Source organism: Rhopalosiphum maidis, chromosome 4, assembly GCF_003676215.2.
Source record: "Rhopalosiphum maidis isolate BTI-1 chromosome 4, ASM367621v3, whole genome shotgun sequence".
In the NCBI taxonomy this organism is placed as follows: Eukaryota; Metazoa; Arthropoda; class Insecta; order Hemiptera; family Aphididae; genus Rhopalosiphum; species Rhopalosiphum maidis.
Window position 1 is genome coordinate 39,230,639 of NC_040880.1, and position 17,634 is coordinate 39,248,272.

The 17,634-nt window shown below is 27.1% G+C and overlaps 1 protein-coding gene across 1 annotated transcript; it reads left to right on the forward strand.

Moving 5' to 3' along the window:
• Positions 1–853: 853 nt before the first annotated feature.
• On the forward strand, positions 854–14,919 carry LOC113558277. The gene is made up of 8 exons (XM_026963750.1): positions 854–861; positions 6,591–6,721; positions 11,085–11,220; positions 11,282–11,331; positions 11,395–11,603; positions 12,081–12,294; positions 12,372–12,585; positions 14,820–14,919. Exons 1-8 carry the CDS (start codon positions 854–856, stop codon positions 14,917–14,919), a joined length of 1,062 nt encoding a protein of 353 aa, XP_026819551.1.
• The last annotated feature ends 2,715 nt before the right edge of the window (positions 14,920–17,634 follow it).

Consider the following 17,634-nt stretch of genomic DNA (forward strand, 5'->3'; position numbering starts at 1 on the left):
ATGTTCGCATACGACAAAATATACGAATAATTTAAAAATTAAAAAATTGCAGTTTTAATAAAAATTATTTTTTTTTAAATATATAATTAAGAATAAAAATTAATTTTCTTCTTTTAATTAATTTTAGTAGAGGATGCGATCGTCCCGTCGTCCAAGCCATGAGCCGCCTCTATATTGTTTTAAAAACTAATATTGTAATGATTGTAATAGGTAATTCGACCATAGTTAAGTTAATTAATAAACACACAAATATGTTCAATAAGTCTGAACCATGAAATATTTTTATCAATATTTTTTCAATAACTATTTTTAAAATTAAAATTATAATTGATTGTAGTTTACAGGAAATTTAAAATATTTTAAGATATATATGTTAAAAACAAAGTGCAGTCTAAAATATCATTATTATCTTAAGTAAATACTTTCCATATACTTTTGTAGAAAAACTACTTGAGGATTTATGACGATCATAGACATTATTTATGCTAAATTTGCTGTATTTAAAGCCACATAGTTGCATTTAGGCTCAAATGAAGGTAATGTTGGAGATAATTCTGTCGTTCCGTATGTATAAATATAAACATTTGTTGATATAAATGTTGCGGACACAACATCATCAACTAGTTCATCATTAAACCAACAATTAGAATTCATTGATAAAAATGCTGAAATCATATTATTTTGTTGAGAAGAAATTGCTAAAAAAAAATAAAAATAGTTCAATCTAAAAATTTGTCTGTTAACAATAAAAAATAATATAACTTCAAGATAATTTTATTATTATAAATACAAAAATTAGCAACCTGAAACTGTTCTTTAGACAATTTAAAAATGCATCGATACATCTATCATCATGATCGGGTCAGTTTAACTAATACTTAAATAAAGATTTTTATATTCTTAATGTTTAAAGATGCAACAGTAATGAGTTTTGTAGTAGGTATTTTCCATAAATATATTGATATTTTAATTATATAATACTCAATGATAAATGTTACTGGTTTAGATAGATCTAAAATACAATTCATTTGTGGTTTTGAATTTTTTTCATCAGAAAACTGTGATAGGTATTGGTATTACAGTTTTGGCTATTTTGGATTTTTAAGTACAAATCTTGGTTTTAAATACTGGAATACAAATTTAATATTTAAACATATATTAAGTATTTTGTATAACTTTTGAAATTGTAATAATAAATGATGTATACAGCTAAACAATTCATTATAGACATTGTCCGTGGATTTCTTGGCTTAAATACTTGAATAATATTAATATTAAACTTATTTATCATGCTTATATTATCAAAACCAAAGTTTGATACTTTTAAAAACTTATTTTCAGGTTAAAAGCATAAAGAAAACCCTAAGATATAATACACATATTTATAATTTAATACATATTCTATTTTTAACGCAAGACTCGAGGACTTAAGCAATAAATTGATATCCTTTAATATAAGCCTCCACCAGTAGCAACTTTAGATTTATCTTCATGTAGAAGAAGTTTATTTTTGAAAAATGAGATCATATCTATTCAAAAAATGTTCCATTCCTTTATCATATTAATCAATAATTACTAAAACATAAAAAAAAAAAATTATTTACAAATTAGTTATTTAGCTATATGTAATGCATAATTCAAAGTGATTAATGTAACAACAAATCAAAAAAAAGTACGCGCCGTGTTATGGTTGTACCTATTACTGGCATTTATTGATAATATAGTACCTATTATTCTATGATAGTAGTGATAATACTACAGCGAGCACTTAGATCATATTATACTACATGATACATGTCTCGCTATCGATAATTTTTAAACAGTTAATTCAGTAATTATTATAGTTGCGCCACTGCTTTCATATCACATATGTAGGAATTAACGTATATAATTCTTTACCTGTTACTCTCGTGTAGAAACTTACGATTCCCTTTTTGTTTTCTCTCTACTCTCTAACCAATAGGCAACATAGACAAAAGCATTACGCCATTAACACAAAATAATTGTTTTATGTTTCCGTCATTCGTAACAAATTACTAGTTGTAAAATTGTTTGTGAGTGTGATGTATCGATTTGTCGAAATATCTATTGTTTCAAAACAATTTAATATTCATTTAAATTAAAATGTTAATTATATTCCTTAAGTCGCATATAGTCAAATACTAAAATGAACATAACCGATACGTCAAACCTTTAAAAATATTATTTACCATATTTCGATGCTAATGAAAAATAGTATGCCGAATGTGTATTTGAATATTTCATAAATATATATTATTTAGAATCAGGTATTTAAAATTACCATCTATTAATTACATTCACGGTCATAGGAGAGGGTACCTATAATACCCTACAGGCATTAAAAAAATTCAACTAAAAATCAAGTATATTGTAGTAAGTATCTTAGTTATATAAGTATTTCATCAGTTCATCACCTAAAAAGTTGTAGGTACAGTGTATGATTATATTTAAACAGCCATAAACTATGTAATGTATTGGCAAAAAAAAGTATAAAAACACAACCGAACTTTATCATATTGTAAACTAAAATTGTATTAATGTGAATTTTGATTCGTGTTCGTTTTTAATATATTAATAAGTCAGTGTTAGAATGAATATAATTATTTTAATGGTAGCCACTATATAAAAATTATGTGTGTCTTTTATGTTATTTGTATACATTTATACACCGTAGACTTAATGCTGGCGTAGAATAATGCCGTCACAATAAATACTTTACGAACTACGATTATAAAGTAAAACTATTATTTATTGTATTTTATTACGAATTATATAATTATAATATAATATGTTTGTAACACGTATAGTAAAGTTTAAAAAAAATTATAATAAATTTAAATATTACTGTATTGTAATATAAGGTCGGTTATGAAAAGGTTTCGGAACTTATATAGGTCTAAAAACACTCAACTATGTGTTATAAATTAAAAAAGCACTTAACAATAATATTAACAATACGGATTTATTAGATATAAAACATATTTTGTTATTATTATTGGACATGTTAATATCATTATTATACATTTATAAATCAAGTTTCTTAAAAATTGGTTTTTAAATTTTTTGAAAAGATAATCGGGACGCATCTAACCCACTAACAACTCTTATCCGGCACTCCCGAGGACAATGATAAATGTATTTAAAAATATTTATACCACAAATCATCGTTTTCGCACGCATAACTTATCATGTATGACGAATATACCAGGTATTCTCGCCTGTCTCGAATTTAATATACATTTTACAATTAAAAATTATATGGACTTAAATACAATTATACAATTGTATAATTTTGACTATAACTAAAAAGCATTCAATTTTTTATATGACCATCGAACACTCCTGCTCTGCTTGTTGCCATGTTTTGAAATGGTAAAGACTGTATGATATTATCTAAAAGTTCGTATTTTTCGTTCAAGTACCATTTCTACGAACGTTTTTTTCACAGATCTCATAAGTATTAAATATGGTATGCAAAGTGGTGAAGTAAAGGGATACCTTAGAAAATGTTGATTTACAAACTACTTCACTTACCTGTGCTTAAAATACTTATCTCATAAATTACACTTAAAAATTTCAGTTTTTATATATCGAAATAGTTCGAAAAATATTCTGATAAAATTAAAAATGAATGTTTTAAATGCATTCAAAAAAAAAACACACTTCCCTATCTTATGCTTTAAAATATAATATTCAATTTATTATGACCAATGTGATAAACATACAAATATTTTTTAATTTATTAGATCAAAAGGTTTAATTGATTTCAATGATAAACGGTCTATAATTATAAATTTATAAATATAAAAGGTTACAAGCGCCTATAAAGCAATACCGATATCAATTAAATATAATGATAAAAGTTATAGGTATAGGTAGTGTAATTAACGATGGTGACTTAAATTGCAAAAATCAGTACCAGGATCCTATATTCATTGGGATATTGATCTTGCCGATCAGTTGGTCAACCATCTCGGTGCCGCCTGTAGCTTACAAAGACTTTAATGCATTGTCCTTTGTGAACAGAACGATTGCGGTTTGTTTAAATCACTATAATACCTCCCGAATATCGTTTGCGAATGGATTGTAGTGGTCAATCGGTCAGTCTATATACTGGTTAATATAGGTACGGTTATTTAGGAGGGCGACTTAAAACGCTATATTCGGTACCAGGATCACATCCATAAGATATGTATTATTTAATAGCAAAACGATCATCCCGGTGTTGTCTGTATAGTGTAGTGTCCAACACTTCAACGATGTTATGATCATAAAACAAGTGTGATTAACTGATTTAAATAAACATTTTATTATCATATAGTTAAATATTAATATAATTGCAGGATAACAAATTCAAATATACATTAGGAAAATACAATGGTAATTTTTTTGTTTTTAATTGTAACAGTACAGATAATTTGTAAAGATTATATAACGCAGCTAAGTAAATTGATACTTTAATAAATTGACCTTAATACAATTAATAATGCATTTTGATTTTTTGAGGACACCAGTGAAAAACTTAGTAATACATGCAAACAGTGAATATTTGTTTTGAAATACAAAATAATAAAAAATATCAATTCGAAAATATGCAAATATAATAAACACCTAAAAAATGCACACTATACGGGATACTTTATATTTGCATAAAACATTCTTCTTATTGTCGTGTGGCACTGCATCATCATTGTGAAGTACAGGCGGTACTTGAACGAACAATCGTTAGCAAGGTACACCTTACGAATGTGATCCTGGTACTAAAATTGCCATTTAAATCATCCTCCTAAAAACTGCACCTAATCTGCTAGTATAATCAGACAGAATAAACACTACAATTTGTCCATAACGGTCGATGGTAAGAACATCATCTGTAATTGTGTGTTGGATTTTAACGATTATTCAGTTTTTAAGTAAATTATGTGCATTTTTAATTTACGCTATATTATATACAAATAACTTGATAAAGGTTTAAACTGTCTTTAAAACACTAACATACAAATACAGATGATGATTAACCATCAAGTTTCATAATAGGTCGATCCAGTGGCGTAGCCAGGGGGAGGGTTTGGGTTTTGAAACCCCCTTCCCTCTACGGCCGTATTTTTATCAAAAATATAATGTTTATAATAAAGAAATACAATTATTTATTCGTGGTGAAATGTATTCTGTTATGCCGTATTCACGTTATCGACTGCACTGGTGATAATAATCATTATCATTCAATCATTTTATTATTTTAACACGGTTGTAGATTTATTTTATTTTATTACTAAACCCCCCCCTAAAAAAAATCCTGGCTACACCACTGGGTTGATCACTAATTTTAAAAACTGATGGAGCTAAATTAATTTAATCTCGACTTCAAGAGTACAATAGTCAATAATACACGTTATATACCGGATTAAAAATAAAATAGTACAAAAAAGCATTTATACAAAAAATCGTTGACACATGTATCATATGTCCTAACCCAAGAAATATGTAAAAATATGCAAAATAAGATTTGGTATTTGAACTATAAGTAAGTCAAAACAAATTTTGGCCGAATCTATTTTATTATACGGAGCAGCGAAAAAACATAAAAATGCATTAAATTCACAGCCTTGGTCATTATTATAATAAAAACAACAGCATTGCATATTTTAATCTCAGTTTTACTTTTCTGATATCGGAATATCTATCGCACTAGTTTTCATACGTCATGTTTTTTGCACACATATTGGCAACTAATGTTAATAACATTTTAATATTCGATTTTGAATATCATAAAATATCTCATCGTCAATATTTTTATTACGTATATCCGAAAAGTAGACATGCAATAAGACGTAGTATTAGTGTATGTTTCGGGGTTTAATCTGTGTTTGTTTTTAATTTTTATTATACCTACCATATTACTTTATTATATTAGTAGAATTTTTAATACGTGTAACGTCATGAGACATAAATGTAATGAATGAACGGTAATTTAATAGCATTTGAAATACCTAATTCAAAATAACTATTATGAAATATTCAAGTACATACGTATTATACAATTTTTCATTAGTATCGAAGCATGATAAATCATGGACAATAATATTTTTAAAGTTCTAATGTACTAACGTATCGGTTTTGTATTTTTTCATGTTTTTATGGTTTTGTGTTAAGGAGCCGCTAAAATATAAGTATGTTTTAATTTAAAATAATTTCGATTATTTTTAACCATTAATAATTTATTCAAAATTTTAAATATTAAAAATCTATCCGGTCAATGCACAGGAAGGAAATACTCTTCTTTATAAAATATATTATAGGTGCTTTTGCCCTAAACTGAACCAGAGAGTCGTAATCATGGAAATACGGAGTATCTTTATTCCTATACTATGTGGGAGATAGACAGAGAAAACAAATGTTGGTGTAGCGGCCCCTTTATGCATTTTGTTTACATCCGGTTCATGGTTCGTCCCCGTAGACCGTGCCCACTTCCAAAACCACAGATAGTTGTAATCATCTCCGCTGGCCGTTTCGAGCGCGCATGCGCTCGACGTCCCTTCCCGTATTACGAATTCCCAACATTCCTGCAGAGCAGACAGTTTCCATCCAGCACCGCGCTCTGCGACTTGTGTTTCGTTTTCACCAGTCAGTCGTTTTTGTGTCATACTCTTTGACATTTGTACTTCATTTTTGTCCATCGCCGAAGTTTTCATCGTTAAAGGTATGTTATTCGTTTTATTTATATATTTTAAGAGGATATCGGCGTACTATTATAAAGAACTCATTCGTATGATTTTCTGGAAATATTGGCGTAATATTAATTTATTAGAAATACTATTGAGGATAATATTTTTGAAGGTTTGACCTGATCTGTTAAATATTTTAATATTATTGAACCCATTTAAAACGTTTTTTTAATTTATTATGATTATTATTTGAGACAATATTTAGACAAATCTATGTATTAACCTTTCATAAATATTATTATTTTCCTTTTGAATATTAATGCTCCAATATGGTGTTGTATTACTTTTCTTTTAAGCGCGGTACTTATTATATTTCTGTCGTACCGTAAACTATAAAGGACATTGCTATTTGCTAGAAAGCCATAAAATAATTTCATAATATTATATTTATTCACTTATCATCTTAGCGAAATTTTTGACAATGCTGACAAAAAATTGTTGTATTATATAAAATTTTGAAAATACACCTGAATTATCGTATGACTCAATCCACTTTCTAATTAATGCCAGATTTGAATTTGGGGTTATAGGCATTTTAACTATTTAAAAATTATTTGGTAAATTAAAAAATAATTTGTTGACAAAAAACACATCCCCGCGGACCATTCCCACCATGGCTAAATATTTAGCCATGGTAACCCCCACTTCCAAAACCACAGAGAGTTGCAATTGTCTACGCTGCTCGTGTCGAGCGCGGCATACGCTCAATGGCCCTTCCCATATTACGAATTCCTGGTACTCCTGCAGAGTTCAGACAGGTTTCAGCCAGCACTGTGCTCTGCGACTAGCGATTCGTCTTCACCGCTACTGATCAGTTGACGGTCGTCAGTCACTCGTCTCTTTTACGTCTATCGTTTGATATATGTGTCGCATATCTATTTTATAACAAATCGCTGTATAATTTTCCGCGTTTTATCGATGCGATCATTCTCTTAATTTGGGTCTTTTCCTTTCCGACTTACGCCGCCGACACGACCATAGATGTGAATAGTCTGTCCCGGCGCATCCCCAACAGCTCCTGTCCATTGTCAAAGGTTTTACGAACAGGTAAATTCCTAAACGCTCCCATCAAAAAAAAATGTATAAACAGTAAAATTCCCAAACTGCTAACAGTAATACCGGTATACTAATTTGAGCTTTTCTAAGTCTCTGGTATAAGTAAACAAATTTTATGAAGAAAAAAAACAGGAGCTCATTGTGCAAATAATCAACGAGTTTTCATTGAACAAAATAACACGCATTGAGTTTATAAAAAAATGTACCAATATAATATTATACCAACTTTAGTTTGAAATAAGTTTTTTAAGACTTGAAATTAGTTTTTATTGGCATTCTTCTGATTTGTGTTCAAATATAAAAATATCATTAAACAACTTAGGTACTTATAACATTATATATTTATATAAATATAAAAACATTATACAAATATATTATTATATTGAAAAAAATTAATAAATTATTTTATAACAAGATTAAAATAACATATTAATAGAATATAAAAATGCTTTCTTTTAAAAATATTTATAAAAATATTAAAAATTGCGAGACTTAACGGTTTACAATATGTTAACTGGTTGGACTGTATTAACAATTTTCTTAAAACTAAAAGCGTGGGGGTAACGTAACCAAAGCAGCTGTTCAGGAACTGGGAACTTACACTTGCAAATGTCATATATTGTGTCTGATGCTGCTGTACTTCTATTAGCTAAATTCCAAAAGTTTGATAATTTATTAAAAGTTGACTTAGAAATTTTGTTGTAATCATTATTAGAAATTTTAGAAATATCACTGGCTGCAATCAAGTATGAAGTATGTGCACAACATAGCATATGCTGAGGTTAAAAAATTGCCATTGTTGGCTAGGTTTGATTCCAAAGTTAACAAATTATTCAAATTAACTCTTTCTGAATCCAAGTCGGAGCAGTCAGATTCACTATCAAAACTCTCTGAACTATTTTCATCAAAATTCCCCTCATCACTTGTACTTGCTTCTTCATGAAGTGGAATAGAAGAGAATACTCTGAATGCTTTACCAAAGTTAAAAGCATTATCTGTGACAATATGTGTTATTTTTGATAGATCAATTTTGTAAGTTATTGTAATGTCTATTATAACCTCAGTAATATTTTGATAGTCATGGCTTCCTTTTGTGCGTATACAACCAATGATAAATGATTGGCAAAAATATGTTTATTCGTCTATGAAGTGACAAGTCATTCCTACAAATAAATTATAATTAATTATAAAATAATCAATATTAATAGTGTGCATAAAAATAGTGTATACCCATGTAACTTCGATTATTGGCACTCCATAGATGCACAAATATAGTCATGTTTTGCAACTAAATTGGTTAGCATTGAAACGTATAGTTCATATTTTAAATCCAATTGTTTTGATAACTGTTTTCTGCTTGGAACTATATCATCATTTGACCCATTAAGTCCTAAAATTAACCTTTCGAAACTTTTTTTTTCACAAGTTCTTATTGGACGCATTTCATTTACAATATACTCAAACACTAAATCCTTCACCTAAAAATAATAAAATAACAAAAATTAACACACTAAAAAAGTGTTATCTAACACTTAAATGGTATACATATTGGAGGTATTCTGTAAAAAGAACATAATCTTCATAATGATGTTTTAGCAAATAAAACTATAAAAAAAAAATCTATTTTTCAAATACAGTGTAAAAATCAGGAAGTATATTAGTTAATAATACATAATACCATAACTTTAGATAAAAATTAAATAATAAAAAAAATTGTTTTTCTTATTAAAATAAAGGCAATTTTAAATGTTTATAATAAATAATAATAAAATAATATTTCAATAAACGAAGAAGTGAATAAAAAAGATAATAGTAATTATATTATTTGTTAAATAACTAAAAATAAAGGTTATTTGTTTATATATTATACGTGGAGGAATATAATTTATTATTGATAGTTTTAACTTGAGTTATAAGTAGGTTACATATATAAAATTATTACTTATTTAATATTTTATAATTATTCCAGTACCTAATATATTATAAAACATGTAACAAAAAACAATTGATAGGCAGATATTGTATTATTTTAAATTTTAAAGAAGTCTATTTGTAAACATAATTTTATTAGTTAATTTGTTTGTTTCTATTCATCATTCAGCTAGAACAATAAAAACTATATCAAAATAATAAATAAAATATATATAATATATTTTAAAGTAATTAAAAAGACCAGTATGAATATTGATTTAATAATTATAATATGACATAGAAAAATATGTATTAAAATGTATCTTTCAAAACATATTAGGTAACTAGTAAAGATAACATAATATAATCATAAATTAGATAAAACTAAATTTTTTTTTTGTATTCTGTATTCTATGATATAGTGCCTGCTAAGTATTAAACTACCAAGGCTAGGCGAGTTAACGATTATTTTTAACTCGTTAAGTTAAGTTATTTTAAAATAATAAAGTCAAGTTAAGTTAAAAGTTACTCATATTTGTTTTTGTCAATTTGTTAAGTTAAACACTAACTTTGAAAGAAAAGTAACTTAACTTAGTTTTAAGTTAAAATTTTCTAATTTGCAAAATAAAAAATTCCTGACACATAACAATGTTTATTATATAGTTTTTCTTTATGCTCATGAAAATTACTGGTGAAATTTAAAATGATACATCAAAGTATTAACTAGCTATCAAAAAACCTACTTTTTTTAAAAACCTCATTCAAAAATTTACAGTTTTCTTTAGACGAAAATTAACTTAATTTAGATGTTTTTGAATAAAATTAAATTGAAGTTAACATGTTAATCTTAAAAAAAATAATTTATTAAGTTAAAAGTTAATTTGAAAAAAAGGAACAAGTTAATTAACTTAACGTTTTAACTTGTAATTCGTTTATGCCCAGCCTTGTAAACTACAGTAGAAATAACCACAAATTGCTATTGGTTTGATACTGTTGATTATTTTATGACAAATAAATTAGAAAAAATCTGAATTAGTAATTACCATGTCTTTATTAATTTTTTTGGACATACATCAACAATTTTGGTTTGAATAAAATTTAAACTTTTCTTACTTCTGGCTATTTCAACTTTTGGAATTAATAATGGATGTTGAAGCTATAAACAAGTAATTTTAGGAACATTAATTAATAATTATACGTAGGTAATTGTTATAATTATAGGTGGGAACTAGGTAGGTACCTAAATCATAAATATAACATATTATGATACATTTTGACGTTTTGTTCTTAATATTTAGATATTCCTTGTAAATTGTGATATATTATTATTTATTATTGTTGTATTATAGTGCTCTATATGTATGTTTATAGCGGAATCTTCTTCTTCTAATGAAATCAGCTTTCCTATGGCGGCAAGGAGAGAAACTACTCCAATGACATCTTCACCGAGTAGTAGTGCATCTGGACCTAGTCAAATAAATCAAGTTCTTCCTAATACAGCAAAGAAGTATGATATATTTTTTTATTTACCTATTTTTGTTTTAGCTAATAAATTATATTAATTTAAGGTCGCCGGAAACTAATAAAACAGCAACCCAAGATAAGTGGATCTTACAAAGTAATTATATTTTTTTTTCTACATATACACGTTATTAAATAATTTTTGAAAAATTGCTTCCAGATAATTATACTTGGGAGACCATAGAAGGTACTCCTAATAGTTTGTTAGTAGAAACAACAAAACAATTAAAAGAAGCTGAAAATTCAGTTATATCACTTCGTCAACAGCTGCATATTAATGACAATAATTTCTCTTGTATGCGAGATCAAATAGAACAATGCATAGAAAATAATCTACAATGTAATATATGTTACGAAATGTTCATCGAGGTAATATGGCTAAATAAAATAGTCAATAATTAACTAAATTTTATATTTTTATTACTTATGTCTTAAACTTTTTTAATTGAAATATTTAAATCACTTATTTTTAAATTTGTTATTATTTATTTAAGTAATTGTTATCAATACCGGTGAGGAGGACAGGGAGCTCCTTATCTGTTATTTTTTGGTATATGGGTAATTAAACTATTATCAAATTTTAAATTTTAAGGTAAGATCATCATTCACAGCCCTAATAAGCTATTTACATTTTATAAATTTAAAAATCGTATGTGGCTGGATAATATTAATACCTTTAAATTTAATAATATTTCACCCTGATATTACAAATAATAGTCAAATCTATACATGTAATTTTATAAAATTCATTAAAATATTGTCATCGCATATAAATTAGGCATTTTTATTTGTCTATCAATTGCAATTGTTATTCATTATTAATAGCAAAATAATGTTTTTTTGCAGCCAACTGTACTAAATTGCTCTCATACATTTTGTCTTGAATGCATAGAGTCATGGACTCGAGAAGCTAATCACTGCCCAACATGTCGAGCTATCGTTATAAATAAATCACACTGTCGAACTTTAGATACCTATTTGGACAAAATATCTGAATATTTATCATCTGAAATAAAAACGAGGCGGGAATCTTTAAAAGTTGAACGTAATAATAATAAAGGTAATAAATTGTATTTTTAATATAGTATATTATTAAGCAATATTTGTTGATGATTTCATAATAATTAATATTAATAGTGGAGGTTAATAGAAACCCGAGAAATAATGCGAGAATAAACCATAGACACCAAGTCTTTACTCTAGTATTAGGTGCAGAATTTTGGAATGAACTAAATCAAGTTGCTGCTGAACGGGGTATTACCCCGGAAGAAGCATTATTGGATCCAATACTTATGGGCAATGCAATTAGTAGACATAGAAATAGTAGATGGCTTGCTAGCCACTTGAACAGGTAATACCATGTACTATTTTAAGTTAATTAGATTAAAACTAGCTATGCTTAGCTTTTGAATAAGTATTTATTTTGGTATATCTAGTTATGCACAAATTACTAAGATACTCTAAAATCTTAATTTCACCTAACATTTACTTATCCCAGCTTGTTTTTAAATATTCTTGTATTTTATTATAACCGTCAAATATTGTAAATATTTTTATTTATAGTATTTCATTTTGTGTTAGTTTTTATTTGAATTTTTTGTAACAAATGCATATGTCCCTATAGATTTTATATAATAATTTTTATTTTTTATATTGTCTCGCTCAAACACATTATAAGAAACTCGCCCAAACACTTTACTTTTATTATGCGAGTAAAAATGTAATTCGTCCTTACACAGATCGCCTCTTTAGTGTAGACTGGAGTCTGGATGCCCAAGACCCAACAGCTACAACTCACCCACCCTAATTATGAAGGGCTGCTTGAGAACCTTTTTTAGACACATGATAGCCGCTATTGCAGAGCCTTGTTTGTAGTGCCTAGTAGATTATTTATTATTTAAACAAACGGAAATATGTTTTTTTTTTAATACTGGCTCACATTATTTTTTGTCTAGTATACTTTTTTTTAGTTATTATCATTATTATAAATCATGGATTAATAATCTTATTATGTAAGGTAATTATATTATTGAAATTAATTTGTAAAATTATTTTATTTATTTTCTAATTATGATACCTAATAGATTTGTACACCTATTCATAAGTAAAAAAAAACTGTTATGTTAAAAAAATCTAAAACTGTTATGTTATTTTATACAACACGACACTTACATTAACAAGCACAATTAACTTTCAACGGTGAAGACTTATTATAGGTATGAACTTTGATCAATATAGTAACATTTAATAAGCTTCATTTATAAATTATTTTAAATTAAAGATAACCTTAATAATACTAAGTATAAAAAAATATTTGGTCGTCTTTATTAAATCTTTGAATAAAAAAAAAACAACAATTCGGTTACAACCTTTATATTCCTTTAAATATTTATTATTACATAATTTTTTCTTGTTCATGGGTTTTTATATTAAAATATATTGATATTTAAGAATAAAAAAAGAAAATTAATTTTTTAATCAGTTATAAATAATGATATCTCATAAATCGGTTGAACATAATATTTTAGTAGAATCACTTTCAAATATCAAAATAATAATTTAAAAAAATTGTTGATTTCCTATACATTATTATGATTTTTATAAATGTTTTAAACTTTTTCCTGTTGAATGACTGACATGGAAATCGAATACCAATTGAGTTAATGTAAATGATATCATGGTATGATATATTTTACAAACTACTATTAAAATCAAACATTACTAAAGTAACATAATCAATTACGTGCCTAGACTTAATAACTAGTTTTTAAACAATGTTTATTTTTATTTTTCTGTTTTTTATGCAATTTGTTATTTTTGTGTAATTGCAACTTAATTATTAATAATTTTTTTTTGTTTAGTATCTGTTTTGTACCTGTTGTATTGCCGAAATTATTATTATTATTATCTTTTATCGTTTTTTGACGCTATTTAATCATTAAATTAAGTTTTTACTTTAATAGAAAAATATTTTTTCTCAATTTGATTTTCAACATATGTTTTAAAAACGTTGTTCTCTTAATTATTTACAAGAAAATTATCATTGATTTATAAAAAATTTTTACATAGATTTGCTTAGTTGTTATTTTTATACATATTTTTTGAGATGATAGAAATTAATCAATTTTTTGTAACTTTTTATTGTTTTTATTATTTTTTGTTAGTATTTTTAGAGATACACATTAACAACCGATTTTAAAACTATTTTATTGTAAATGTCCTTTATTTTAAATATTATACAGATAATAATACACAAACATAATGTGTACATATATAATTTTAATATAAAATCACTTGTAATAATTAAATTTATCATGTTTAATAGACCATGCGGCAAGTTACCAAAATACTTCGTGCTATGCCTATACTGTAGAACTTAATATTAAATGACAAGGTAACTCTAAGAAAATGGTAACACAGTATAGATGTTGGTAAAAAACAAAATATAATATAAAATGTTTTAATGCAATAATCAAAGAGTTAAGTCTTCTAGAATGTTATCTATTATTTCATTACAAAAAACCTATGCTTTAATGTCGTTATGTTTATGTAATGAATAATGATGTGTATTATAAATATGTTTAGGCACAATCAAGCAATTGCCATCACTTGCACAGTTGCACTGGATAAACTAAAACATATTGTATTATTGTCCTATCCATTTACTTCTATGCAAATATTATAAAATATTCGTTCCGTTTAGAATTTGGACCTACGGATTATATTATTAAATTGATTAAATTGACGCCTTTATAAAAGAAAATAGCCAACAGAGAATGCACATAACTAAAACTTCATATTATATTGGCATGTATCTAATATTCTATCATAATGCTACAAAATATAAACACACCGGTGTTTATAAAAATAGTCTAGCAAACTTGAAAAATTTAAATTGGTCAATTAAAAAAAATCATTATTTAAAGCATTAGTGCTTCTCGTTGGTAATGATGTTACGGAGAAAGTAACAAGGGTTAAATCAACTTAAAAATTACACAATAATGAATAAAATAATAATTACATTAGAATTCGTGAGTTCGGGATGTTTAGTAAAAAAATATTTTAGTTGAAATCATATAGCATAATTAAGGGAACAAATTGTAATATGCAGCAGAAAACATTCGCTCAAACAATAAAGTAACTGATGTCTTTCTTGGTTATAAAATTATTATATAGAATGAAAAATACTAGGAAAAAAAATTATATTAAGTAATCAATTTTTAGGAGTATTGTGAACTAAGTTGTTTATAATTTAAAAAAATAAATTATATGTAAATAGGTTTACCATCATTTTATTTGATGCAAAACAATGTAAATCACGTCATCAACATTAAATTAAACTTATCCCCTGAGGTTTTGGGCAACTGTGACATTTGGAAAGATAGTCAGTGAACTCAGAATATTAGGTCTTCTTGAGTGATACAGCCCGTTCCCGCCGTTTCACCCGAATGAACTTTTTCCCAAACGGTATTTTATTCGAAAAACCGAAAACCCGAAACATTTTTCCTCGAACGACTTTTTCTAACGGTTATTTTTCCCGAAATACAAATGTTTAAAAATTCAAAAATTGTTGTTATAACTGTTATAGTATGGGTACTTATGTATTTTCTATATACATCATGTTTTGTACCTATAACTAAAATACAGCTATTCTATTCCTGTATACATTCTAATCCGAAATCACCTTTTCCGTGCGATAAACTGTTAACGGTAAATAATTCATTGACGGATTTAGAGGGAGGGACAAGAACTGCGTACAAGTGTGTTTGAATAGAATTGCATTGAAGGAATGATAGAAGCAGATAACGAAGAAGGAAAGCTAGCTATTGAAAGGGGTGATGAAGATCAACTTGGCCGTCCTAAAATAACCGTTATGGCTGATGGTGCTTGGAGTAAGAGATCATACAAAACCAATTATAATGCGTTATCTGGCGTCGTACGTAATATTTATTGTTATATCAACATTTAAATACTACCTATATTATAAAATTTTTATGTTTGAGAAAAAAATAATGTATTTATTATTATTTTAAATAGGCTTGTATTATTGGAGCAGTGACTAAAAAAGTACCTACTGTTTTTTGGCATAATACATAAATTTGTTTGCGTGTGTTATTCGGCAAAAAAACGTGAATAAGAGCCTGCGCCTCATCATTGTTTTTAAAATTGGAATGGACCGTCTACAGCTATGGAAGCTGACATAATTGTCGATGGATTTAAACAAAGCTTAGAGATGCATGGTGTTATATATTCGAAGTTAATTTGTAAAAAAAATATGCATAATATTAAATCATTATATAATATAAGGTTAATAGCTAAGATTTAAAAATTTTAAATGTAGTAACGTGAGATTTTTAATCGCAACATTTGCTTGGTCAGCCGCTTGTAATGGCCTAGTTTTTAAAAGCATTGAAAACATTTTATTCTCACGGACTCCAATAGCAACTATACGATTGTTTTTTTTAAATATACAGCCGTCACTGTCTGTCACCATTTTTATACCTTTGTCAAGGCATGCTCCACACGAAAACAAATTCACCTTAAGATCAGGCACGTGTAAAACGTTAGACAAATAACTGTCAACTCATTTATGACCAATTTTTGCTTGAACATTTATATTACCTTTACCAATAGCCATAATAAATTTACCATCACCGATACATACTGGTGACTGCACTTCAAATGTCGCTCTTAATTTTTTTTTGTTCTTTTAAGAAAATCCGACATTCACGCTTCCAATGCCCAGGTCTTTTGCAATAATTGCACTTGCCTGGTTTTTTATCATTGTTCCGTTGATTTTCAGAATTGCCAATTTTCGTGTGTTTTTCTTTATAATGTGTTCCAAACGATTTCTTTGCCGAAAACGCACTACTACTTGCAGTATCTCTCTGGACATCATGTCCTTGATTTTGCCTTGTTTCCTCCACCATGAGTCTGGACGACAAATTAGACAATGTTTTGTCCACATTTGGTATCGAATCCCATGCACTGTAGAAATGTTTGTAATTTTCTGGCAGTCATTAGTATCTTGGTCATAAGCATTGAGTCAGATATTGGTTCACCTAACTGGTTTAATTTTCTACTAAGACTCTCCAATTTCGAAATATGAATCGCCATATTGTCATCTGGGTTCATAACATAGCTGTAGAACTTTTGTTGAATCGACGTTACACTCGAGTCCGACTTTTGTTCATATACACTAAGCAACTTGTCCAACATTTCCTTAGCCGTGTCACAATTCATTATGTACTGCGATGGTTGTTCGTCCACTGACGTAACTATATACTTTTGAGCCTTATTGTCAGCTTTTTTAAATATTGAATAATCAACACCATACCTTTTTCTTGCATCATCTTCAGTTTCTAAACTTGATTTTGTAAGAACGGGTTTTTTCGATTTT